Source organism: Rousettus aegyptiacus, unplaced genomic scaffold (assembly GCF_014176215.1).
Source record: "Rousettus aegyptiacus isolate mRouAeg1 unplaced genomic scaffold, mRouAeg1.p scaffold_m13_p_11, whole genome shotgun sequence".
NCBI lineage: Eukaryota > Metazoa > Chordata > Mammalia > Chiroptera > Pteropodidae > Rousettus > Rousettus aegyptiacus.
Window position 1 is genome coordinate 72,695,787 of NW_023416286.1, and position 16,261 is coordinate 72,712,047.

The 16,261-nt window shown below is 40.7% G+C and overlaps 2 protein-coding genes across 2 annotated transcripts in view; one reads left to right on the plus strand and one right to left on the minus strand.

Annotated features, from left to right (window-relative positions):
- Positions 1–1,197: 1,197 nt before the first annotated feature.
- Positions 1,198–10,037, minus strand: CLN5 (CLN5 intracellular trafficking protein). The gene is made up of 4 exons (XM_016149346.2): positions 9,839–10,037; positions 7,252–7,417; positions 6,345–6,570; positions 1,198–3,991 (listed from the first exon to the last, which is right to left on the minus strand). Exons 1-4 carry the CDS (start codon positions 9,991–9,993, stop codon positions 3,480–3,482), a joined length of 1,059 nt encoding a protein of 352 aa, XP_016004832.2. The 5' UTR covers positions 9,994–10,037; the 3' UTR covers positions 1,198–3,479.
- A 6,074-nt stretch (positions 10,038–16,111) lies between these two features.
- Positions 16,112–16,261, plus strand: part of LOC107513079 (glutamine amidotransferase-like class 1 domain-containing protein 3A, mitochondrial) — a 49,848-nt gene continuing 49,698 nt past the window's right edge. The window contains exon 1 of the mRNA XM_016149349.2: positions 16,112–16,231. Within this exon, the coding sequence (XP_016004835.2) occupies positions 16,208–16,231 (24 nt within the window). The 5' untranslated portion in view covers positions 16,112–16,207. The remainder of the gene's footprint in view (positions 16,232–16,261) is intronic.

Here is a 16,261-nt window from a genome sequence, read left to right on the forward strand (position 1 = left end):
GTTTTAGTTTCAAATCTATATTTGATGGATATGTTTAACATTAAATAACGTTTATAGTAGAATGGTTTTTTTGAAGATTAGGCAAATGGAATCTATTCTTGAAATAAGCTCTGGTGCCTGAAGTGATAGGAAATTAAAAATTGACAAAGAAAATGGTTTAAAAGAAAGAATAGGTTCTTTTTACTTTTAAAATAAAGAATTTATAAAACATTACTTAGAAATAGCATTCTTAGGATCTTCGAACCTAGCTATCCTTTTGAGAGACAAATGTCTTTATATAAATCCAATCAGAATAGTTTTTAAACTATTTGAATTATTTTCATCGCCGGCCTTAACAGCCTCTATAAAATAACCAGTTTACTTTGGTAATCTAGGCTTTTAAATATTATCATAAAAAACTGGCATGATCCAAGATTAAATCAGTTTACTGCATTCAGACATTTTATAGAAAAGCTTAGGATAGAAGGGAGGGATTAGTGTGAAGAAAGTTCAGTCTTGCACTAAGTCTTTTAAGATGTAATTTTCTACCCCATACCTGGGAACAATCTGGTGGGACCGGTTTTAATGTTACCATGCAGCCAGAAAAATTTTACCTGTTTGCTAACGCCCAACTTTCCTTTGAAAGACATCTATATAAAAAAGACACAACACCTTTTTCTTCAAAGTAAATTATAAGCTCATCCTTAGAATAATTAGTCTAATAAAGTAAAAGGTTAATATCCTCTCGTTTTAACTTGGGGAGAGACAAGTGTAGAAAGTTTTGAGGAGCAGAAAGCTACTTGGACAATAAAGGGCAAACATAAGGAAGATGCTACAAACTTTGGCCATTTGCCTTTGGCTGTGAAAAGGTAAAAGCATGTGTGGCTTTGGAACATTGCTCTGTGTATAACATGCCAACTATTTCTTTTTTAAAAAGCCAGCATCTTAAAGGAACTACAGTCCCAGAGAAAATTCATTAAGTGCTACCAAAGCATATTATAAAATGGGATGAAACATTCTAATATTTTTTTGACTTCCAAAAAGCCAGTTCTGATTGAGAGTTCCAAATATTTAGTTTTTTTCACCTTTTGACTATCTTCTTGTACCTACAAAAATATATGTGATATTTTATGGGTATACTTACCTGATACTGAGCCAGAATGAATGAGGATATATTTATCGTAAAGCCCTAATATATTTCAAACTTCAATAAAATGGTTTCTCTTAGAGGTAATTTTATACATTTACAACTTAACAGAAAAATAGAAATCACATTTAAGTTACACAGTAATTCCAAAGGTCCACAAAATTGCCTGGCCATGTTTTGGTTTCCCAGCTCCCATTTTGAAAGCATATTCTTGAATCATCTAAGTACAGCTGACAAGTTTAATAAGTTCTTAAGAGTACTCACATGAACACTGTGCTCTTGGTGTTATAGTCACCTGAGTCTACATGTTACTTTCGCAGGATTTCTTCAATAACATTCTTAGGATCAGTGAAAAATCTTAAATGCTTTTTTTAACGTCAACTATTTAGAATCTTGCTTTAAAATTCAAGTTCTATATACAGATGTCCTCATTTGCCTTTGCTTTGGAACCAAGTTCTGTGAGTCACAGTTAACATAAACTTGGCACAAGTTTTTGCTTGTTACCCTAATGCAGTTCTGTAAATCCAAAATATTGTTTTTCCAGAGCAATTTTCCTAATCCTGTAGAAGTTGGCATTGCCTGACTTTAGCCCCTAGATGCTGACAATGCAAAGATCCAAGTTCTCCCTATTTACTTCAGCAAAACAACCTCTCTAGTAGGCACTAATAGTGCAGTTTCCCAAGCTATCTGTAATAAAGGGCTAGGTTTTTATTTTCAGACTGTAGTAGTGCCCATATTTTTTCAAAAGACAATAAATGAATTCCTACACAAATGAATTTTAAAAAGACATACAAAATACAAGCCCCAATTTTTTTTAGTAGATTCAACAGAAAATTATTCTAAGTTGCTTTAAAAGTTTCTAGACGCTTCCTGTCATCTCCTACAGACCAGTAACGTGTTAGTAACATACAGTGCAGGCACTGGTCTGAAGACCGCACTGAGTGGCACTAAAAAAATTCCCTGAGAGTGCATCCCATCCGGTCAGTAGATCCTTGTTCAATTGTGGCTTCATTACCACTAGCTGGGTGTGGAAAGGTAACTTTCTAAGCCCCAATTTACTCATTTAGATCAGGTAAATAATACCTATGCTTAGACTTTTTATGAGAATTCAATGATCATGTACTAACCTCTCAGGGAGCACTCAAATGTTAGTAGAAACTAATATAATTGGTACATTAAATATTAAACAGGTTTTCTTCTCTCTGGTTTCTGCTTAGTCATCCTACTGGTATTTTGTTTGTTTTTCATGCATAGACAATGTATTCAAGAGTTCAGTCGATTATCAAACTCTTAAAAGGAACTTGAACCTTGTTTGATGGTCCTAATGAAAGCACAGCTACTTGGAGATCTCTGACAAAATCCTGTCCTCCTTCTGGGTAGTTTACCCTCTTTCACTGAGCTGGCAGCTTTAGTGGGTGTAGGGAGGACTACAAGAAGCAGTGAAGGAATCAGTGGGTCCCTCTGCACCCCGACAAGTCTCCAGTCAGATACTTCCATGCCCCACATATTTGAAGAACTGTAAAAACACTGTGCTGCCAGCTCAAAGTTGAGGTTGTTATTATAAAACCCAGGAAAGGCTGGCACGTAAACTTCACTAGGCAAGATCAGAGATGTTCTTTGATTAATCATTATAGCTACCGTTTATTGTGACCTTACTATGCCAAACATACATGGCTTCAATCGTTAACAATCCTGACAAATGAATCACTTCAGAGATAAGGAAACTAAGGTTCAGAGATGTTAAGATGCTTAATCACTCAATGCCAGTTACTGGTTGGTTATAAAATGCTAGCCAAAAACTTGTGTTCTTTATCACTGTATTTATTACATCTGGAAGCACAACTACTCTGGCTATGGGGTCCAAAGCAGTCTTTAAGGTTAAGTGAATGGAACAAAATCAAATTAATAGTTATTTTAAAAGTTGCAAGAACTGTAAAGTCTAAACTCTCAAAAAGGACCTAAATGAAAAAGCATAACTACCATACCAGAGAAAAGTGGCTCCCACCATGGAAATGTTACTGAGGGTAATTTTTAAATCTTGGCACAGCGTATCCACAATTTTAAAAAGTTGGGTCCAAAAAGCTTATATATCTGGTAAAACTAATTATCCATATTGACGAAGGCTTGAAGATTGAAATAAAGATCATGTGACATGCTCACTTTGGTCAACACTGTAAGAGTTTCAGCTTCTTTCCAAAAAAATTCCTGAGATAATATGTAGCAATTCCATCCGTGTGCATTTTACCTTTCAGCCCCGAAAAGGAAAGGCTTAAGAAACAAATGTAAAAGCACTCCCTTAAAAAAACGATGTGCTGGTGGTAAGAGGGGGGAAAAAAGCAAAAAAATGAAGGTTTTATAAACCAGATAGTGTTTTGTTTCTTTTAGGTAAAGGGATTTCTTCATATGTTATTTTAATAAAAGGGAATTTCATAGGTAAAAACCAATATTCAAAATTATAAAACAAATAGAACTGTCTGTGTATAATCATTGCATCAAAAATCTGCAAGAGACTCAACAGAAGTTCTTTAGTTGACAAGTGTGGTTTGAAGGGATAATAAAATCTTTTTATGGCTAAAGCAAGAGTCTTGTTTCCTGCCGGCCCAAAAACAGATGTTTCATTTCCCAAATAAGTAGGTTCTCCACTGTAAAGAAATATTCTTGTGTAGTTTGTTTCTATCTTCTTGAATTCTGCTCCAAGTTCAGCCAACTTCTTATATGTCCTTAATACAAATTTGGAACAGTCGTAGGATTCAAACCATGTCTCCGCCCCTTTTTCTGGGCTGGCTTGGACGGTCCATGTCTCATAATAAATCCCTGTTTCATTGTCCTGTTTTACCCACTTTGCCATTTCGTTAAACGTGTTTCCTAGTTAAAAAAAAAAAAAAGACATAAACATCAAAGCTAATGATATTAGTTTTAAGAAAAATGTTTTAGCCAGATTAAGGCTATGAATGTACACGAATAAAAAATAGTTTTCGAATTTCCAAACCTGCATCTTGCAATAGGAATCTAAGCTCAGCCAACTTTTATTCCACTTTTCAAGGCACAAGGTATTGCTGAATTGTAAATATTAGATGTGCTAGAGAAGTCTTAATATATGAATTCTATAATCATTTAAGTCAGTCAAAAGCAAAATTGTGCACATGTAGAAGCCCTCTTTCTCTACCCTACTCAATGAATCTTGGATTCAGAAGCAAAAGAGAAAAGGAGAGCAAGGAAAAACGGGAAGAGGAAAGAGTGAACGGGACAAAGAAGATGAGAAGAACTGAGGGCGAGATGCAGAGCTTCTCTGTTGGAAAGCATGGTATACACACAGTACGCACGGCTGCCCAAGGAACGGCTGCTCTGGAAGGCCGGGCTACTAATGTGAGAAGAGGAAGCACTGCACTGCATCCACCTTGAATATTTGGTGTTTTCCTCTTCTCCCTGTACTTGCAGCTGTTGGGAGTCTGCTTACAACTTTCCTGCCCACCACACAAGTTCTTCCAATGAATCCACTAAAATGGGAAGTGTGTTTTGGCCAAGTACATGGACTATACAGACTCCTGGACAGCTAACATTCTCTCCTACCACCCTGGACCATAGCAGAGGAATCTCTCTAAATTTTAACAAAACACTGTCCTTTGCATGGTTACAACTTCATCTGGGCATTTACAATGCCTAAAAGGGCTCGGCCCCAAAGTTTTGTTTTGTCACTGTGCGTGAAACTTTTAGGCTACTCCAACTTGAGTCCATAAATGCAACACTTCATGTCCTATAACATGAATAGAATGGCTGCCTTTATTGATTTTATGGAATTAAAATTGTGGAATAATATGACTTGTTTTGTTAAAACTGGGATACTGTCCTTAGTGTTCTTCATCTCAAAAAAAAACAGTGCTGGCCTAGAATGAAAGAAAGCATAGCTATTATACCAAGCATTGTTAAAAGAAAGGGACTTTCGTATTGCTGGAATGGTTTGGGGCACATCAATTAGAAGAAAACATAATATATAGTTAAAGATTAGGAAACAGCACAATATATAGTTAAAAGAGCCCCAGATTACATTGAAGAGATACCAATTATATTCCTGGTTCTATATCCAGCTCTGTGACATTGAGAGACAGGTAAGTCATGCTACCTGGCTGAACCTCATTTCTTTTTATGTAAAATGAAGAGTATCCTAGCCTTCCCCCTAAACATACTCCAAAATGCTTTGTGAAGAGCTATACAAGTGGAAAGCATGATAATTTCTTCAAGTCCTGTGGTTCAGTAATAATTCTTACAACAGTGCTTCCATGACATTTCCATTTTTTGGAGAACAATGGTTTACAGTGTAGAGCTCTGTAAATGATATGGCCAAGCTCCCTACCTATAAAAGCCTCATCCCCATCCTACACACAAGGCAATGAGTCAGTGAGATAAAATATGACCGAAGTCATAAAACCAAGTCACATAACCAGTTTCTGATAAAAGTTCTGCTGAACTCCTTTATCAGTAACTAAATGCAACACATGCAGCAAAATTCCAACTGTTTCAGCAACTTTCAAACACATCCAAAAGAATAGAAAACCTCAGAGATAAAATATTTAAGTTTTGAAGAGGCCTCAAATGCATAAGATCATATATTTGAGGTGGCAAGTCAGCAAAGTGGTTTAAAAAATGGTCTATTTACTGCCAAGTTCCCTAGTTGTGGAACTTTTACCTCTTTGTGCCTCGGTTTACCCATATGTAAAATGGGAAAAGTAATAGCAACTATTTCAGGTGGTAGTTGTGATGATAAGTGACAGGATATATGTACAGCACTCAGAACACCGCCAGGCCCTGAGCAAGTCCACATGAGTGGCGGCCATTATTTCTCGACATAAAAATATTTGAATTTGTCATGACTGAAAGCCTCTTTCCAGAACCGGTTAACAGGCCCTTTAATCAATTTTTTTTGTCAGGCATTTTATGGATTTACCTCTATTATTTAAGAAGTCCAATTAAATTGTGCAGAATGCTTTATTTTTTCCTTCATTTTTACCATGGGAATAAATGAGATGAACTATTCATCACTCACAGGTGAAGTTGCGCATGAGTATTAGTTTGGGTCAACGGTTAGTGGTTCCAGAAGTACATTTTATAAAGTGACCCTTATAAAGTAGAACATTACTGAAACGCCTCAATGAAAATAATTTCTATCATTTAGATATTTATGCGATGATCAAATACTGCCATATTTTTTTTTGAAACTCACCTGATATGGTTGCTACATGAACTAATGTCCCATTTTCCTTCCAGTGACTATCATCAATTCCTTCAAAGAAGCAGGCAGCTCCTTGATTACACCAGAAAGGGGCATTCATTTCAGGTCGAAGGTGGGGAAATGTGCAGTTTCCAAGCTGGAAAAGCTCATACCACTCCATTGTGTAGTTCTTGCCAGTTAAAGTACTCCTGAATCCAATGGCATCATGCATAATTTTCTGTGTAAAGATCATACATGTATGAATGTATTTGTGAAACAACCACTGTTGCAAGAACAAGGTGGGAGAAAACATGATGTGTCACAACTGCGTATCAAGTAGAACAGCTGCTCAGCTGTTCCTTCTTCCATGTTGCTATTCTTGCTTCCACTCTGAGGCCCCTCAACTTCCAGGCCCTCACCAGCTCTTGTGTTGGCCACTGCACCCCATCTCAGATAGGAAGGACATATGCTATGTGGACACATTCATAATCTCCTGATAGCTTAGATTAGTATGAGAAACCCCCATGCCTCAGTCTCAGGAAGGAAGTCTATGTACATCACAGGTGAGGAGAGACTCAAATGGTGAGCTAACCTGGGAAAAGTGCATATGACAGGGCCTGGAAATTAAGTGTCTCCTGCCTGCCCTGCCCCTTTCTTGGGCATCCTCCCTTCTTACTTTCCAGGAGCTGGTTACAGGAGTTGGGTTTGGATTTAAAATATTAAAAAGGATAAGAGCAACAGTATCTGTTATCGTCAGGATCACAAAACCTGATATATTTTTGACTACTCATTTTAAATACATTAAGAGAAAAACCAACAAATGAGCAAAAATCAGCCATTTGGTGATTATTCCTTCGAATCCACTTAATAATGACATCATTTAATTAACTAAAGTTACACTATCATGACACATCCTTACCAAGTGTCCCAGGAGGTCTCCATATTTAAATTCCCATACTGGGGCTTGTAATCGAAAGACTTCAATAACATCATCAGCCTTGATAACTGGGATAGGCGAGCCAGTTGGACAGAAAGTGTATTTAGCTTGACAATAAGGATCTGGCAACGGACGGAAGGAAAAGCGTCTGATAAAGAAAAATAAATCATCAACTTAGATTCTAATAGGAATTTGGTTCTTCTGGCACATTTTAGAATCCAGATTTTAATTTCACTGTCAATGACATTGTTTGAGAAAAGTCAAAGCTTAGCCCATAGTGTATAAATATACATTTTAGTTGTTTTTCTGTGAACACATTCCAATGATGTCATTGTAGCCAATGATACATTAAAAGTACTTTAATAAATGCATGCTTCCCTGTTTCCTGCTCTCATTGTGAGAATTTTGGAGACAGAGACCATATCTTAAAATGTTTACAGCTCCAGATCTTATTTAGTAAATGAATATTTACTGAATAAAGGAATATTTTTCAAATGATATTTAACTTCCCAAACAATCCATACACTACAATTGTTGTCCAAAGGTAATTATGGTTAAGTAGAACATATTTTCTATTTTAAGAATTAGCCGATGTTCCCTAAACCAATATTTACTGAGGATCTACTATGTGTGGGATACTATAGGAAGGAGGGAAACAAAAATTATATTACTGTTCCTTTCCTCAAGAAGCTTTTGGTGGGGGCTGGGAAGGCATTAAACAATGAAGCACTGTGTGGTAAGTGGTAACCAAAGAAACATATAAAGTCTTATGGGCACAAAAGAGAGAACCTATATACGAAAAGATATTTGCACACCGATGTTCACAGCAGCATTATTCACAGTGACCAGGACATGGAAGCAACCAAAGCGTCCTATGATAGATGATTGGCTAAAGAGCTGTGATACATATATATGATGGAATATTACTCAGCAACAAGAAGAGATAAAATACTGTCATTTGCGACAACATGGATGGACCTCGAGATAATCATGCTAAGTGAAATAAGCCAGACAGAAAAAGTAGAAAATCACATGGTATCACTTATATGTGGAATATAAACCTAAAACCAACAAATGAACAGGACAAAGAGAGACAGTGGATATGGACAACGAACTAGTGGTTTAGTGGTTACAGGGGTGGGGGGGGGTCAAATATGTAGTGACTGAAAGAAATCTAACTATGGGAGGTGAACACACAGCGTAAACATAAATATGCATTACTGTTAGGGTGTACGGCGGAAACTTATTGGATTTCGTTAACCAATATCACCATAAAAATTAATTTTTTTAAAAGCACAGTTTAAGTGTGAACTTAAAGATAAATTTTATTTTATTCAGTTGAGGGGATTTGATGGAGGCATATACTTAATTCTTGAAGCTTAAAGAATAACTTGCTCTTAAGTGGTTTTGGATTTACAATCTCTTCCTTGTTTTATTGAATATTCAATTTTTACTTCTTATGAACATTTTATTAACACTTTCCAGAAAACTAGTTTCAACCTCAAACTTCTCTTTCCATGTATATCAAGCAAAACGAGGGGTACAAACCATTCTATGAGCAGAATACACTAATATCCAGGTTTGACAACAGCTGGCATTTAATCCTCCCAACACACCTACGACAAGTGCTATTACTATTTCTATTTTCTGCCTCAGGGCATGTGGGCACAGAGATGCAAGTAACTTACTTTCCTAAGATTACAGAGCTAGTCACGGTGGAGCCTGATGTGATCCACAGTAGTCGGAATCCAGAACTCGCTCCCACTGCTAGATTATCCTGCCTCTGAACTCACTACTTTGTCATCCAAAATAGCTGTGCCTTTTCAAAAGCTGGTGGCCTTTCCCTTGCCTGACGCAGATACCGTGTTTTCTGTTTAGCCATGTGACAGTGTCAGGCGGTGCAAACACTTTTCTAGGTCAAAAGTGAGTATCAGCTTTACAGGTTTGCAGCCTCTGCACCCAAATTCTGACCACTGTCCTACCTTCAGGATAAAGAGTGGACAAATGAGGGTACCAACCTTCCCGGTTTCCCCGGGATCGAGGGAGCAGGAGAGATTACAGGGACACGCGACTTTTTGCGCCCCAAATGGGAAGTCCCGGCGAACCAAGGCGAGTTCGTCATTCTGTAAATTCTACCAGAGGGTATGCTAATGACAGTTCAGGACATCCTAAATGTGAAATTAAAAGCCTCCTCCCTACACTACTCGAAGAGTCTAAAAGTCACGCGATAAAACATTACTCCCCTTTCCTTCCATAATCAGGCCAGCCATGAGCCTAAGTCGCCTCGTCACTGGCTCAAGAGTCCCAAGGAGGAAAAGCGCTCAGGGCGGCGCGCAACAAGCGGCGGCCACCCCCAACCTCTTAACTTCGTTCTACGATTTGCTCAGTGTCGCGAGGGGCTGACTCCGCAGGGCCGCGTGACCGGAAAAACAAGACCGGCGCGCGGGTCCCCGGGGCCACCCCGGCCCCACCCCGGCGCCCGCGCGTGCCCCCGCCCCCGGCGCCCGCGCGCGCCCCACGCGCCTGGCCGTGCGCGCGCATGCGCGCCCCATCGCGCCCGCGCACTCACTTGTAGGGAACCGGCCAGTGGCGCCGGGAGGAGACGCCGGTGGCTGCCGCCAGCCACAGCAGCGCCAGGGTACATCGCCAAGGCGCGCGCCACGGGGACGCGCCCGCGCCTCGCTGTTCCCCGGCCCCGGGGCTGGTGTTCCGCGCCCGCGCCATGCGACGGCTCCCGCTGCCACTCGCGCCTCCCGAGCCCGACGACGGCGGAGGGCGGCCGAGCGGAGCATGCGCGGAGCCGCTGCCCCGCCCGCGCCAGGCGGACCGCGGGCCGCCTGGAACCCGGCGGGGCCCGCCCTCTGCCCGGCGTCCGGGCCGAAGACTCGGTCCCCTCGGCGCGGGAAGCCTCCCTGAGCGTTGGGGAGCCAGGCGGCGGGTCTCAGCGCGGTCTTGTCCCGTCTCCTCCCCAGCGCCCTGCATAGTGGCGGCTTCCCGGCTTTGCCAGCCAGAGGTCTCTTGGGTCCGGTACCCCAGAGCGCTTCAGGGGGCCTCGGGGCTTCGTATTTCTCTTAACCTGTTCGTGATGCCGCGGTCTTCTGGCCTCACGTCTCAGTTTAAAGATCACCGGTTCTTTGGATCATCTTCTGACTTTCTCTCATCAGTCGGGAAAACCAACAAACATCCAGCGTCGGGGGCTCCTCTAACAGGAGACTCTTCTTACCTCTTCCTACAGGGCCCAGACTAGGTGACAGAAAACATTTGAGTGAGGGAGAATCCTTATTTGGAGTGGTGAGTGCCCTGAGGCGGACAATGGGGGAATGACTTGTCCTTATGAAACCTATGCCAGTGATAACGACCTACACTAGCAATAATACACATGCAGGCCCTGCTACTTCTCTATGCTCTATTTTATGCACTTCCCGCCTCCCCCATGTTATTCCTTGTTTGGCGCTACCAATTCAGTGGGGAAGAATGTTCTATATACATTACCCTCTCTTCAACCTTTCACCCACCTCGAGAAAACAATGGGATCAACTGCCCTGCTTTATGACCTGCCATGCTGTTATACACAGATGTTGACATGTCTGTAAATAAGACGTTAAAGCCGTTGCCACTAATAGTCACTTGATTTACGAGAGAGCAAGCAGCCTGCTGAGCTGTAGGAGCAGTGCTTTACAATGCCTTCGCTTCCACAACACGAGTGAAACACCGTAACATTTGTAAGTATATCGGAATAACTGAGGTGGCTGCAAAGGCCAGAGTTGTCCACCATGACCGTGGGTGGGAGCGTCAGTGGCTTCCCCAGGCCCGCCAGGCCTTCTAAGGGCTGTTTCGAAGTAGTGCTCCCCGTCTCTTACCCCTCAACACCTTTGCCCACTTACTGCACCAGGTTGGGAGTTCTGTGGAAGTCTGGGCAGGGCCACATATTAACTCTCACTTATCTAAGCGTTCAAGTGGCTCCAGTCCTAGCCCTCCTCCATATACTACCCCAGGTCAAAATCACCAAGGCTACGCTGGCCTCTTCAAAGCTCCACGGATGAGAGGGGAACATATCATAGCCATGTAAGCTGAAATGCAATCTGGGATTTGAAGGGCACTGGCAGGATTCCTTGTGGTCTCGCATTTGAGCATTTAACTAAACCTAATTAAAAGCAACGTTATAGCTTTTACAAATAATGGGATCATACACTAGAGGGACACAGTGGAACTTCCCATACTCAGGACTTCCTAGAGCTACAAAAGCTTCAGGTTGACCTTGGTGGGGATTTCTCTTGGGTCTGCAGCTCTAATGCTGAGAAAGCATTACCTCATATGAGCCCTAACTCAGTTTTAGTCACTCCCATATGCTCTGCTCTGGTCCTGCCGTCTGTTCCTCTTGGCTATGACCCCAGCACCCCAGGCTAAAGATGCTTGCATACTGCGGTTGTCTGATACCCCATTGTGCTGGTTACTTCTCGCTGCTCCATGGCTGTGAAACCTTGAAGGCCCATTAATAGACTGGATTTGAATTCAATTGGTGTCCCTTAGCCCCCTTGCCCAGTTAGTCTTAAGACCACTAGGAGGAACAATACTGTAGTCTGATAAAAGCAGGTTTATCAGCCATTGCAACATGGGAGATTGCACACAATAGGGACGGTGTAGCATCTCCCCAAAGGTAAAGACAGTTATAGGATTCTGCGTTGGGGTGGAGTTTGGGTGAAATTTAAGCAGTATTTTGGTAGCCTCAAAGCAAAGCAAAGCTGCGTGTCAACACACTAGGTCACCGTGTGATCTAAACTACAAAAGGGACCCAGAGACTTATTTCCTTGGGAGCTGCAAAGTTAAAGTAGAAGTGGAGTTTTGTATCTTGTAACCCCTTCGTTGAAGCTCTGCACCTGGGTCGTAAAGGTTGTAAATTGAGGCTGCCTCTGTCAGGTAACTGAGATTCTCTGGGCAAAAGTGGGATATTTCATTCTTACTAATTTCATTCTTTATAATTTCAAATGGCAAAATCTAAGTCCTTAATTTTCGAAAACAGATTTTCCAAGTGAGTCAGAAAGCAGGATGTTTACAGGATTGAACACAAACTGACTGGGAGAGAGGGTAAGAGAGAGGCAGGGAGAGAAGGAGTGAAGGAGAGAGAGGAAGGGAGAGAAGTAGAGAAAGCAGGAGGTTGTTATGACACTTTACAACTATTGTGTTACTGTGTTTTGGGAGAAATATGGTTTTCTGTTAATTTTGCAACTGGTTTGTATCTGCCTTTTATTCCATGTTTATGAATGACAAGGCAGATTTTTACAGTCTAAGCTAATTTTCACTTATTCACTCATAATATGATGGTTTTTAATTACTATTTTAGGCTTTAAAAACCTTAGCCTAAGAAGAGGTTTCGCCACACTGCCAAAGAGGTCCATGTAACACAAAGAAAGGTTAAGAGCCCCAGCTCTGGACACACTAATGTTGTGCACTAATTTTCATGCAAGAGGTTAACAATATTTTCATGTTAATTAAAACATTAACATTCTCCCTCTCCCTAAATACATCAACTAATGATAGATCCTATTTTCAAATTTTGTTGGCAGTTTCAATTACCTACAACATAATTTATTTTAGGTCAAAGATAATTTAAAAGAATAAGTGTAAATTTTAAAAAGTTAAAAACTCACTTGGAGGAATTAGAGGGGATATCTACTTAATATGTGATAACTTTATTATGTTTTTGTATTTTTTAATTAAATGTATTGTGGTGGCATTGCTTAATAAAACTATAAATATGTGGTACTTTAAAACAAACAACCAACTATGGATGGAGTTATAATTTACATCTCACCCTAATCCTAAATCAAGTAATTTTGGGTTTATACTCTTTTACTTATTACATTAAATCTATTAAACAAGTCTTTACAATCTTGTATGTATTTAGTGAATATTTTTTTACTTCCATTGTAAACAGTTTATTAATATTCTCAAGAAAACCAGCTTAGGAATGAAAACTTCTCTTTTCTTCATGTATATCAAGCAAAATGAAGCAGTGCCTACCATTCAGTAAGAGGAAATTCACTAGTCTCTAGGTTTTGACACAGCTGATATTTACTTTATTTAACCTTCTCAACAATCCAAAGAAAAAAGGTGCTATTTCCTACTTCCAGATTGAGGAAATATAGGCATAGAGATATTGAGTAACTTTCCCAATATCATACAAGGTAGATCCCCAAGAGTTGACCCAGAACCTGCTCCTAACCATTTGGTTATCCTGCTTCTCAAATTCACTATTACTCTCCTCTTCTTTCTCCTCCTCTGCCTCCCCACCCCCTTAGTCCCGTTCTCCCTCCCTCTCCTCAGAGGCGGGTGGATGTGTGTGTATTCACAAGCAGCTGATCTTTCCCCTGCCTGATGCTGATAACTGTGTTTACTTCCTCTTTCTAAATATGGACATCCCCAACAGCTAAGCAAACATCCTACTGGGTCAAAGGCTGGAATCCACCTCAGGGTATGGCAGTCTTCCATCCAGGGCTTATCTGTCACAAGCATCCAACCTTCAGGCTAAAACTGTTAGATTTCTTGTTGAAAGTAGAGGCAGTGCTTTATTTAGCACCTAGCATATAAAATGAGCTTAGTGAATTTCTGTTGGAGGAAGATGGGACTAATAATTTAAAGATCCAGTAGGAGGAGTAGAGATGTAATTGATTGAGGAGATTGCTGATTTCATCACCTTTTAATAATAAAAAACTACATTTCTTTCAATATCTGGGAAATATACATAGTTGTACATAACTCAGGGAGCATCCTAGCTAAACAATGTAACCACATTCTTTGCTATTTCTTTCCTGTGATCATTTAAGAAAACTAGGTTACATCTAAGGAGCTTTGGACTTTCTGAAAACTTGATACATTTGTGAAATACAAAATATGAGGAGCAGTTGCATCCTAGCCACAACTGCCTCATTTCACTGATATTAATGACAGCCCACGTGCATCTGGACCTCAGCCTCTTAGTATTGTGTCCTGAAATTATTTGTCCTTCAGCTTTAATGCAGATGAAAATGCAATGCTGTTTCTCATTCAGTTTCAAACACCATTTCGACTTGCAGCTTTGGAGCTGAGTAGTTTGAAAATCTATTGCACAGAATTAATTTTTTTTTTAATTTAAAAATTGTTTATAAATATTAATATTCTCTTTTGAAATAACTTGCATGGAAGTTTAACTTTAATCCAGCTAAGGATAGAATCCATATTTCTTTCCTTGCTCTATCATTTAAGGATCATTTTCAAATGGAAGTTGCTGGGTATTAAAATACGGTTTATGGCTCCCTGGCAGGCTCTCTCTTCCTTCCCAACACTAAGGACAGAACAGCTGCGGCCTCCGCAACTCTGGGATTTGCAGTTTCAGCAGGCTCGTGGTCTGTCCCACCCCACCGCGATTCCTAGCCAACACCCACGCCTTGGGTTCACCCGCCGGGCTGTGCGCCAGAGCCTGTGCACCAGAGCCTATGTGCCGCGAGGGGGCGCGCGGGTGCAGTCCGCGGCTGCTGCATCCTGCAGCGAAGCCCTGCTGTCAGCTGCCCCCTCCCTGGCCGGTGGGGCGTCTTCAATGACAGCCAAGCGCACGAAGCTTCTGCGTGCATTTGAGGCAGCGAGGATAGATCAGGACAGCCTAGGGCCTTCGTCGGGGAAAGAAGAGGGGCACACCCTCTTCCTTATGTAGCTTGTCAGATTCCGGGGACAGACACTTCTGAGGAATTTTCTACTTTCCTGTGGTTTACTTCTAATTTTAAACTATATCCAATATTCGCCACTCCTCCGCATGGTTCAGCTACTGAATTGCGCTTTAGACAAAAACCAGGCTAGCTAGGGATGCCTGCCACTCAAATGTGAAGGGGCTGAAGCCAGAGGAGACCCACTCTTCACCTGCAGCAGCCTGAGACACCCTTGGTCAATAGTGGTTTTGTTTGTCTGTTTTGTAATAAAAATATACATAAATTTTTACCATCTTAACAATTTTTAAGTGTACAATTCAGGGCATTAGGTACATTCACAATGGTATACAACCAACTATACTACTGTCCATTTCCAGTTTTTCATCATCCCAAACTGATAAGTATATATTTGGTCTTCCTCTTGTTTCTGGTACAGAGCTCTTAAGATTTATGAAATTTCCTAAGTGATGAGCGCTTTAAAGGTGTCTCTCCTTGTGTTAATGAGGTGAGTTTTGGAAGGCACCATGGGATGGAGGATTGGTCGCCAGGAGAACTGATACGTGATTAGTGGGTTGGAACTTAGAAGCCAGGTCTCTTGTCTCTAAAACTTAGGAAACTGTTTAAACCTGACACCTGTTTATCTTGAGGGGTTTTGAAATTAATGTGGCCATTATTCCTTCATTTGTCCAACAAATACTTACTGTAGGTGAGGGACAATGTCCTATCTGCTTTTGGTTATTGTTTAATGAGTCCAGATTTCTGTCCTTGAGTGAAGACCCTTGGAAGTAGAGGGACATACTTACTCTTGATTGCAGTGGAGGGTCCCAAGGAAGTTGCAAGTGTCAAAAGTGTATTTCACTTTCACTGTCACCTTGTGCAAGTGGCTCCCATTAATTCCAAGAAGCAACTTCAGGCCAATTTGTTACCTGAATTACTGGTTTAGAAACCAGTCCATGTTTCTTAACATCTGTCTTTCTCGCCCTTCGGAATGTTCTGTCTTTTCACTGATAATGGCATATATGTGTGCTTAGAATCTCTTTCACGTATATCACAGAAAAGAGATATTTGACTCAGTTTTGTAAAATCAAAAAAATATGGAGAAGAGAATGTTTAGAATCTTAATATATATTTTAATCAAATACAGTGTATTAACAGGAGTTTGAGTCTGTGAACTAATGATGCTCTCTCAGAGAGTCAAGGAATGTTCAACTCAGATCAGCCCTGCCCACTTCCAATGAAATGGACCTGTGACTTTGAGCATGGAGAAGAAGACAGTAAAAAAGGTATGACTCAAAGTCCCCCAAGTATACAGG

Excerpts from the sequence above, each read along its gene's own strand:
- CLN5 (XM_016149346.2), bottom strand. The coding sequence starts at position 9,993 with ATGGCGCGGGCGCGGAACACCAGCCCCGGGGCCGGGGAACAGCGAGGC. Across the intron at positions 7,418-9,838 it reads CACTGGCCGGTTCCCTACAA|ACGCTTTTCCTTCCGTCCGT; the intron begins GTGAGTGCGCGG and ends TTTCTTTATCAG. Across the intron at positions 3,992-6,344 it reads TCATGTAGCAACCATATCAG|GAAACACGTTTAACGAAATG; the intron begins GTGAGTTTCAAA and ends TTTTTTAACTAG.